This window comes from Chironomus tepperi, unplaced genomic scaffold, assembly GCF_022539635.2.
Source record: "Chironomus tepperi strain 1889 unplaced genomic scaffold, CSIRO-AGI_Ctep_v1 contig_338, whole genome shotgun sequence".
Taxonomy (NCBI): Eukaryota; Metazoa; Arthropoda; class Insecta; order Diptera; family Chironomidae; genus Chironomus; species Chironomus tepperi.
In genome coordinates this window covers 186,615-197,439 of record NW_027226460.1, presented here as the reverse complement: position 1 = coordinate 197,439, position 10,825 = coordinate 186,615, and the positions used below count along the sequence as shown (strand labels likewise).

The 10,825-nt window shown below is 29.2% G+C and overlaps 1 protein-coding gene across 1 annotated transcript; it reads left to right on the top strand.

The window, feature by feature from the left end:
• The first annotated feature begins 222 nt into the window (after positions 1 to 222).
• LOC139093820 (chymotrypsin-2-like) lies at positions 223 to 1,606 on the top strand. The gene is made up of 3 exons (XM_070644663.1): positions 223 to 447; positions 517 to 530; positions 602 to 1,606. Exons 1-3 carry the CDS (start codon positions 257 to 259, stop codon positions 1,264 to 1,266), a joined length of 870 nt encoding a protein of 289 aa, XP_070500764.1. The 5' UTR covers positions 223 to 256; the 3' UTR covers positions 1,267 to 1,606.
• The last annotated feature ends 9,219 nt before the right edge of the window (positions 1,607 to 10,825 follow it).

Genomic DNA, 10,825 nt, shown 5'->3' with positions numbered 1-10,825 from the left:
TTAATAAAGTCAAACGATTTTTTCTGTAAAAATCAAATGTTGCTTTTTCTTTTTATCATATAACTTGTTATTACTTTAATGTTGTGAACAGTTTTCACTTTACTTACTGATATGAAATTGACGCGCATTTACTTTCTGTTTATTATTACACTATAAGTAATAAGCTCAATTGGTGAGAGTATAACTAGTTAAAGCTGAGATATCATTGAATGTAAACGTGTGTGTCAGTTGCTTTCGAATATTGTTTAAAAAATATATGAAAAAAAAAATTAGAATAATCATGAAATTAATATTATTTGTATATTTGACGATGGGAATATTTGTCAAATATTGTTATACACAACGAAGAATATTTAATGGATTAGATGCAAAACCAAAACAATTTCCATATGTTGTAAATGTTCGAGGAATTTTCTATACTTGTGGAGGTGCTCTTATATCAAACAGGTGATGAAATAGGAAATTTTTAATATGACTTGTTCAAAAGAGATATTTTTTTTGTGTACTTGCTATTAGATATGTTTTAACTGGTGAGAAATTATCATTATTAGAAATAATTTACAAGCAAAAAATTGCTAAAAATAATGCAAAATAATTACAGCTGGACATTGCTTGATGGATATTGATAAGGATGAAGAAGTAACAGTTATTTTAGGAGCACACAATTACTATGACAACAGGGAGTCAGGAAGGCTTCTATTACGATCCCGCAATCATTGGGTTCATCAGAATTTTTCAATGCCTTTTGCTGAAAATGATCTCGGTATCATTGAGCTTCCATATGCTGTCAATTTCACTGATCAAATTCGTCCCATAAAGCTATCAACTGACAAAGGCATTGACGCACGAATGAATCGTGATGATAAAGAGATAATAGTTATATTGAGTGGTTGGGGATATCAGAGTGCAGACTACCAACCTGCGGAAATATTGCAAACTGCACGTATGAAACTCATATTATATGATGATTGCATAAAATTTCAAAGTCATTTTGTTGAAAAACTGACTAGAAATCATATATGTGCCATAGGACGAGACAATCAACCGGGACATGCAGTTTTGCCATGCGATGGTGATTCCGGATCTCCACTTATACTTGATGAAACTCAAGAGCTTATAGGGATTACGAGTTACGTAAAGGATGCAGAAAATGGTAGTGCATTGCATTACAATGACTGTAGAACGGAAATTGCGCCAGCAGTTTTTGTTCGCATACCAGCATACTTGAATTGGATCAGCGAAAAAACTGGTATGCAATTTGAATAGAATTTGCTTTACGTTGTTTGATGATAACAGAAAATAGATTTTTGGAGTATTTGTCATTTCATTTCTATGATTTGGATTTTGCCACTTCTCATGGTCGTCAGTACATTTTTATTGCTAAAATCGTTTTTTTAGTTTGAACTTCAATGAACTCTGTTTTGTGATCATCACGTTGAAAATGGTGACAATTAAAAAACAAAAAATAAGCTTGAGAAAAGTTTGTGTGAAACATTTACGAATAGGATGTCTATTTAATTTTTTAGAATCAACCAAAATTAAAGCTTCAGTTAATATTTAAGAGCATTAAATATAAAGATGAGTTTTTTTGGAAAAACATTTAAATATGCTGTAATAATTATTTAATATAAAGCGTTTTGTTACAAATCCTAAAAATTTTTGTATTAAAATAAGCATGATTTCTATTGAAATATGTGATATCAAAGAAACTATCTATTTTCAATAATTTTTCCTAAAAAAATCCCTCGAAATTCAATTTAGTGGGAAACCTTTTTCGTATAAAATTATGCTTGAACATAAAAAACGGATCACAGAGCCATTTTATTCCCTTTTTTTAATGAAAGGTTCGCCTGCCAATGAACATGTTCATTTATTTATATTAATATTTTGAGCTTATGTTCAATAGTATTTTGTAATTCTCAAATATTCAGGCTTATGCATATCAGTAATCTCAAGAATGTGTGTATATATCGAAGTCATCTGTGTAAAACCTGAAAGCTTTACTGTTGGGGATTACATGTTGCGTATCTTTGTGATTATCTGTACAAAAATCCATTTATAGCTACTGATATCAGAATTCTGTATCGAATGGCTAAGTCATTTACGTTGGTAAGATTTGATACAAAGAATGTCATACGACAACCTACCTTTTTCATTTCACCAAAAGCAAAAAAAGAACGAAAGAAAATAAGCAGTTTCTTGACTTCTTCCGAATGAAAACAGAAGTGATTGAAAAAAGGAAGAAAGAAAATTTGAAATTTTATCCATATTCTTTATGAATCATAAAAAGGATTTTTTTCAATCTCAATTTATAATGATTGTGTGTATGAAAGTGAAACCGCAAAACTGAATGAAGGAGAAAAAAAATCTTTTCACGTTGAATTCGCAAAATCAAATTTAAATAGCAAAAGCGACACTGACATTCAATTTGATTGATACAAAACGAATGTCAATCATTCTCTTCGACATTCAATTTATTTATTTTATTTTACATCATTCGTTCTTCTTTCGTTTCATTCTTCTTCGTAGATTCTAAAGTACATACAAAAAAGAAAAAAAATAATTGTTATCTGATTAAAGTATATTCCTGCCATATGTACGTATTATGTAAACTACAGATATGCTTTCAATGTACATATCAACCATAAATTTTGTATGAAAAATACATAAATATCTTAATCAAAAATAGTAACAAAAGCTAGTTTGTAGTTATTTTACTCAGTCAAGGAACTTATTTTTAAAATATGCATTTTAATTCCGATCATAGCTTCATTAATCCTCATCAACACATAAAAAGTTAGCAACGATTCGCGAGATAAAAAAATCCTGTTTTTGGTGCAAAATAATCTTCTATATTCGTGTCGCAAAAATATAAAAGCATAAGCAAATCAATATGTTGCAGGCATGAAAAAATTCACTATTTTGTCTGCTACATTTGCATTGATGATGATGGGAAAAAAGTCCAATGGTGAAAAAAAAAATAAATAAATAAAACATATGAATATACATGCAGATGAAAAGTAAGTGTTTTTTGCATTCACACAATACATGTCAATTGCAATTTTTACTGGTTTTCATTTGTTTTATTACTAAAAATTTGCATCATATGTTATGCATTTGTAAAATGAACATTTTCAACGTACAATTCTCTATATATTTTGTAAAAACTATGTTCCAAAGTGAGAAATTTAGCAAAAAATATTGAAACGGTGAATGACATTTTTTATAATTGTGTTGAAGGTGATGTTAAAGAAAGTGCTGATAAAACAATTATGTACGCGTTTTTGTTTTGAAATAATCAGATTTGATTTTCAAATATAAAACCTCAATTATCCCTATGAGGCAATTCACTAGTCACATTATCTTGAGTAGAAGTTAATACACAGAAATCTAATTCACATAATTGTGGCTTTTCAAATTAATAACAAAAGGAACTATAGTTATTAAATAAACATGTAATTCAATCTGAATTCTGACAGTGAAATGTGAATGTGATGTGGGAATAGTTGGTTGCAAATCAGATACAGATTTCTTGATTGTCGAAGTGTCAGTTAGTCTTTCCATTTTCCCTCTTTAATTTCATTCGTCCATCATGTGAGAGTAAGCCTATAAAAATCCTTAATAAAGAACATGATTACAGTAGGGATGAATAACGAAAATTATGCTACAAGTTTTTTGCATTATCGCCAACAAGCACTTTATTTCCGCATTGGGGAAATCTTGTAATGCAAAATATTTTACACTATAAACTCAATGTCTCAATGTTTATGTAAGATATGTTTTTTTTTTCAAGAAACCTAACAAAGTGTCTTGATTTCTGTCTGACTGAGGTGTGAAATCTCAGCAACCAGACATTTTTAAGACCTCAGGTTTAAAGCAATAGCTCACTACTATTGAGTTTCTTGTCACTCGGTTTGATAACTTGAAACTTTCCCTAAATGCTTTATTTAATGATTTAAAAATTATGTTTTTCCATATTTAAAATTTTTCCTATAATCAAATATTTAATTTTTTTACCTGTTAATTTTCAAATAGAATTAGACAGTTTACTTTCTAAAAAATTTGAATACTGATCGCTAGTCAAAACTGCGCTTAAGTTCCTCTATTAATAACGCATTTTTATTTATTTTTGTTCATTGGCTGTCATTAAAAACAACACACACACATAAATTGCCTGAACAAATTTTTCTTGCTGTTTTACCAAAACATTTGCGAAGTATGGGTAGCTTTTATGAAGGTAAAATGTATATCTATTTATTTTTTTTGTTATGCTCAGAAGTGAGAAAACCATGCGGCACAAGAGAGAAGAAAATTATTTTCATTTTCGTTCAGTGGAAAAACTTTTCAAATTTCAGAAACTTGTTCCACATTAAACTTAATTAAATTTTTTTTTTCCTTTTTCGAAATCAACTTTATTTTCTCAAATAAATTTTTTTTTTGGGAAAAAAAATTCTACACTCTATTGATGATGTTTATGTTGTTGTTGAACAGGAAAAAAACTTTTTCATTTTCCATCCGAATAAAAAAAAAAAGATTTTTTTTTTCATTAATACGCTAGAATGAACATGAAATGAATCAATAATTTTATTTATTGGGCGATGCTGTTGACAGTTTGAGAAGAATAAATGAATGTGCCCATAAACACCCAAGTCAATTTTTTATTTTCTTCTGCTTCACCGTGCTTATTCTTTTCTTCCCGAATTTTATTTGTGGTAAAATCTCACATTATTTCTCTTATACTTCATCATTACTGAACACGTGTATAATCTTTGTTCTTTAAAAATCAACGTAAGCGAAGCGCATTTTAGTCAAAAATATTATAAACTTTTATTTGAAGTTGGCCATGAAAAATTTATGATTTCGGGAAAAAAATTGTGTACCTAAATGTGAGTGAATTTTTTTTTTATAAAAAGTAAAAGTTTTTAAATTTGGAAATTGTGTTTTTTTATAAAAAGTAAACGTTTTTAAATTTGGAAATTGTGTTACATGCATGCATTTATAAATCTATCGAAATTCTGCTTTAGATATAAACGTCTTTTTTATTAAAAATTTTAGCTATTTAATGCGGATTCTATTACTATTGTTAATGAGAAAATAAAATCACAAAATCGAGGAACGTAAAAATACAAAACATCTTATTTCACAAATCTTTGATGATTCAAACTGGTCCGAAAGAATATTTCCTTTCGAATGAACACAAAGGAATAATAAAGAATTATAAACTGGTTTAAGACATAAATTAATGACTTAGGTTCTAACTAGAGATATCTCGCTAAATCACAAATTTTATTCACATGTCTTCATTATTCCATGAGTAGGCCAAATGCCAAAAATTTAAATTATTTTTACCATTTAAAAAATGATGAAGATATTAGCGTGATATTTTTGATCGCAATTAAGTTTTTGATAACTCCTCCCATCTTTTTGTCTTTTAAAATATATAAGAACACACAAGATTGCAGATGTCTAACATATGAACTATTTAAAAACGATTTGCATGTAAGGAAGTTGCAAGAAGCATGATATAGGAGTTCAAAATTTTTTAAGTTTTATATGATCACTAAGATTCCCTGAAGCAAAAGACACGTCGACACTTGAGAAAAAGGTAATAATGCATTTTTGAATATTAAAAAATAACGAATTCTACAATATTTTTAGGCATGAAACATGGACATCGAATTATTATAGAATATTCACACCGTGAGTATAGTAAATTGCTCTTATCTCTTTTGCAACATTTTATTAAGTTGAAAATAATAGCAATCTTTGAAACTTGTGTTTTGATTTTAAATTTTTTTCAGTCGTTGTAATTTTTTTTTTATATCTTAAATTTTTAATTAATCACAATGATATTTATTTTTTTGGAAAGCTCAGTTCTATCGAGTTATTGGGTTGTGGGCATTTAAAAATTGCTGTTGTGCTGCATAATTTTAAAATTTGCAAAACCGTTAAAAAGTTTGAATTCCAGAAAACCGTTATTAGAACTTAACACTTAACATTTAAATTTTTAATTTTTTATACTGGATATTGTTTTTTTTATGTTTGGAAGTGAATTGGATCCTTTTGGATATTGTTTATTAAGTCTGAAAGTGACTTGGATTCTACTGGATCCTGTTTTTTAAGATTGAAAGTAACTAGTTGGATCCTACTATATTCTGTTTTTTATATTCATTCATTAGGTCTGGAAGTGATGCTGCGGGCCTTCTGTATCATGTTTATTAGGTCTGGATGTGACTTGAATCCTACTGGATCTTGTTTATTAGGTCTGGAAGCGACTTGGATCGTACTGGATTTTGTTTTGTAGGTCGGGGAGCTGACTTACTAATCAATTACTGATCGCTTGGAAAAAAATGAACTTAAGTCCCTCGATCAATAACACGAGGACTTTTGTAATTTTTTTTTTCAGAAATATTGAATTTTTACTATACATTAGAACTATGAATGGACATGATCAATGGAAAAAGAATGTATGCGGTATAAACGGTAAGCATTTTAGGGGAATCGGTTTTTTTTTTCTCATTTCTGTCTGCATTCGATAGATCATTTTGCTTGTAGAAATAGATGCTGGCTAAAATGTTCACTCTCTTCTGGTAACTTATTCTTTCTCCTCCCGAGATCGGGTTTTCGAAAAATTCATCGACATTAACTTGTCTTTTACTAGTATTTTTACCACATTTTTCTCTGCTTGAAATGATTCATTAAGCCCTAAAATTTCTAACAAAACAGTATTCAATTTGTGCTGGAATCTGGCCAAAAACGTGTTATTTTTCTTTAATTATCAAGAATATAATCCCGTAATCCCCGGATCAGTTTTTCAAATCCCGTAATCCCGGGATTGAAATCCCTAATTGCATCATTTCCATTTGGAAAATAAGGTAAGATAATTTCTAGAATTGGATCATATGCTGATTTAGAAAATATGTAGTATTATTGGGGCGCTTGATGTTAATTTTTATTAAATCTGCGTAGGTAAGTTTAAAAGTAGGGTTTCTGATTAACCGCGTTTTTCCATAACCGCTGTTATGAAAAAATTCCGCGTTAACAGCGGTTATTAAGAATTGAGACTAATATCACAATTTTACTATGTTAATAAGCTTTTCATTGATATATATTCTTCTTATTCGTCTTGCATGGTTAAATTAGGCTTCTGAAACCTAAAAAAGTAAAAAAATTAATCGAAATATTTTTGAAATCAAAGAAACTGTATTAAATTTAATAATTAAACTAAAAATATTGTTTTTGCTATTGAAAAAAATTAAATAAATATTAAAAAGTTTGAAGATTCATTTGAAAGCTATGATGTTAATTCGTAAAAATCAAGAACACACATCGTAGCAATTTGGAATGAAATTTTCCTGAATTTGTCAAAGCAAACAGGTTGGAAATTGCATTTAACTGCACGATAATTGGCAGATTTTGAAAACATTTTTTCCATAGTCTTTTGAGTTTTTAAAAGAATTTGTCAGAATTTTCGGCCAGAAATTTTCATCCAAAATATTTCATTTTCTTACAAAAATTGATCTAAATTTAAAAAATTTTATTTAAATTCAAATTATTCTGTAAAAATATTCTTATTTAAAGCTTTTACAGATAAAAATGCTGTTAACAGTGGTTAAATTTCAATAATCGCTGTTTTGCGTTAACCGCATTTTTAGGTAAAAAACCGCTGTTATGCTGTTAACGGTTAATCGCTGTCAGAAACCCTATTCAAAACATAACCATTGAACTGTTTATCATGTTTGGAGACTCTTGAAAGTGAGATTTCTCACAGAAATTCCATTTCTGATTCATATGTTAGTTTTAAAATTTTCAGCTTCATAAAGTATTTTGATCTGTTACTAATTTTTAAATTGACAACTGTGCCATGGCGAATTCGCAGGTGAGTTACACACAGGCAAGTTGTTATTGACTTAAACTGATAGTTAAGCATGTAAGTACGTATGTGTAAAAGTTAATGGATTACAAAAACAAGACAGTAAACGGTTTGAATATTTTTTATTTATCGCCTAAAAACATCAAATCGGACACTATCAAAGTAATGAATTAATTATCAGATGTTTTAATAAGACACATTTGTATTTTTTTTTTTAAAAATAATTTTTTTTTTTGAAAATTGCAGCAAACTATTAGTTTAGTTTATTATATTTGTATATTTGCACCTGCTTATTTAATGTCTCAATTTTCTTTAAATGACGAAAACGATTTAATGTTCAAAAAGGTCTCCTCTGGCGTTCTACATTTAACAGAGGAGAAATATTTTTCTTACATTGGCTGACTATATTGCCAAGTAACAAACAACGAAACAGCCCGAAAAAAACTAAATGACTGCATGTTCTCTTAATAAATATTTATTAATTAATTTGAAATAAAAAGCGAAACGAAGAGAAGTGGAGATGTATAAAAATTAAATTAATTATAGTGGAGTGTAATTTTATACATAAAAGAGCCATGGCAACTAATTAGCAAAGCAGCAAACGTTGTTCCTTAAACTTATTGCTTTACAAGAGATTTCCTTTAATCTCTTGACATTTTTGTGCGATTTATAATTTTTTCCTCTTGTTATTCATTTCTTTTCTGTATTTCATGTCACAAGAAATGTTCTTTTAATTTTATTATTTAATTTAAACGTAATTCTGCTCTGTATCTTGTACACATTAATGGAAAATAAAATCTGATTCTTTATGTATGATGAATGCGGTGTCGCAAATTTTTCGTCTTTTCTTCTTCTCTGTAATAATTAGCCAAACGAAATAAATGAAGATGAAATCAAATGTGGAATTTCTTCTGACAGATCAGTGCATTTTATTAAAATCTTTGTAATTTTGCGACGATGCATAATAATTATAGTGACGATGCTCATGAATGTGCAGACTAAATAATCACTGTCATAATGCATTAAATTCGATTTCTTTTGATTTGTGTATAAAATTTTGCAGAGAAGCAGCAGCAATTTCTTTAGCAATAAATTTGAAATATTTTTATAATTTATATATTTATTGTAATTAGAGTTGCGTTGGCAGGAAGAGGTGACAGGTTCTGTCAAAAGATGACCTGTCACAATTCGTTACCTGTTGACAGCTAGATTTCTTTTGCTTGTCACAGGTCTGATCTGTCGAAGCTCTCGCCTGTCACAGGTGATGGCCTGTCGACAGGCTAGATTTTTCTGCCTGTCACTGGCGCGAATTGTTCCTGTTGACCTGTTACAGATTGCAATTCTGATTGTAATAAACTATTGCGAAATCTCAAAGAATCAAAGGCGTTTCAGACCTTCTGTGAATATTTCTAGCTATGTTCAGTTTTTAAATATGCACAAATGAAAGTCTCCAAAATAGGATTGAAATTGATTATGATGCAAGACGACTTCCTGATGTTTTGAAACTTTTATGTTCCTGAAAAATTCCTAAAAAAATTTCGTATGGTACACCTCAAAAGAATAAAATTGAAATAACAAAAAAATCAGCGTGACTCCAATCACCATCCAATTAACAAACGACCACATTCGATTATCGTCCTTCCACTTATTTCTTCCCATTTTTTTTTCTTTTGTTTCATTTTCTTGGAGCCTAGAAGGAACGATTTCAGGTATAATATGCACATACACATCATCATTATATATATTGTTGTTGTTGTTTTGTATTTCAACATTCATCACTATGTTCATTTATGTAGCATGCAGTAAAACACTATGATATACTATGGGTATCAACAGCGAAATGTTTATATTTTGGCAGGTGAATCTCTTCACAATTTATAACATTTTGCTTTTTTCTCATTCATTCTATACGATTGTCGGTGAAACATAAAAAAACACATCATGATCGCATCTCACATCAGTCTCCAATTTTTTATTATTATTATGTTGTTATTTATATAGATGAGAAAATAAGGAGGTGGAGGAATGTCTTAATCACGTTACAGGAATCTCAATTGACTTCATGGAAAAGTAAGAAAACAAGACAACAAGGTGATGCATCATGATATTGTGCAGCCATAAATAAATGAAGCATCTTTTTCATCTTCTTATTAATTTATTATATAAGACGTGAAAAATTGCTATCGCTGCGTGAATTTTTCGGTTTTTAAATTTCTACTGAAAAGTAAATCGTGTATAAAGTCGAAGGTGATGATTAAACTCTGATATCATGAACATATTGGATTCAGACTGCTTAAACGAATTCATCCAAAATTTTCCAATGAATTTAGATGACGATATTCTTATATCCGATTTGTAATATTTTTTAGCGCATTTTTGAAACTTGTTTTCAAAAAGGTAGCTTAATAATGCACTTTGTTCGTTCGTTCGGTCGGCTGACGTTAAAAACTTCTTATCTAGACATCGTAGAGAGCTCGGAATGATTTTAAAAGATCAGTTCCATAAAGTTATTGGCGTTGGGTTATTTAAAAGTTTCAAATCAAAGCATAAATACTATAATTAACAATTTTTCATTTTCATTTACAACAACAACAAAAACACGTTTTTCAATGTTTTACAGTGTATTTCAATGTTCTTCCAAATTTTAACAGTGTATACTGAACAAAATTTAAATTTGTTATAACCGTTGTGTGGTTTGAATTATAATAATCCGTTAAATTATATGGAAGTGACCTGGATCTACTGGATCTTGGTTTTGTGGAGCTGGAAGTGAATTGGATCCTACTGGATCTTGTTTTTAGGTCTGAAAGTGACTTATTAATCAATTACTGATCGCTGGGACAAAAATGCGCTGAAGTAGCTCGATAAGAACGAGTACTTTTGTAATTTTTTTCTAAACAGATTGATATTTTGATTTTTGTATGATTGTATTCTTGTTAATTGTTTCTACGG

Excerpts from the sequence above, each read along its gene's own strand:
- LOC139093820 (XM_070644663.1), top strand. The coding sequence starts at position 257 with ATGAAAAAAAAAATTAGAATAATCATGAAATTAATATTATTTGTATAT.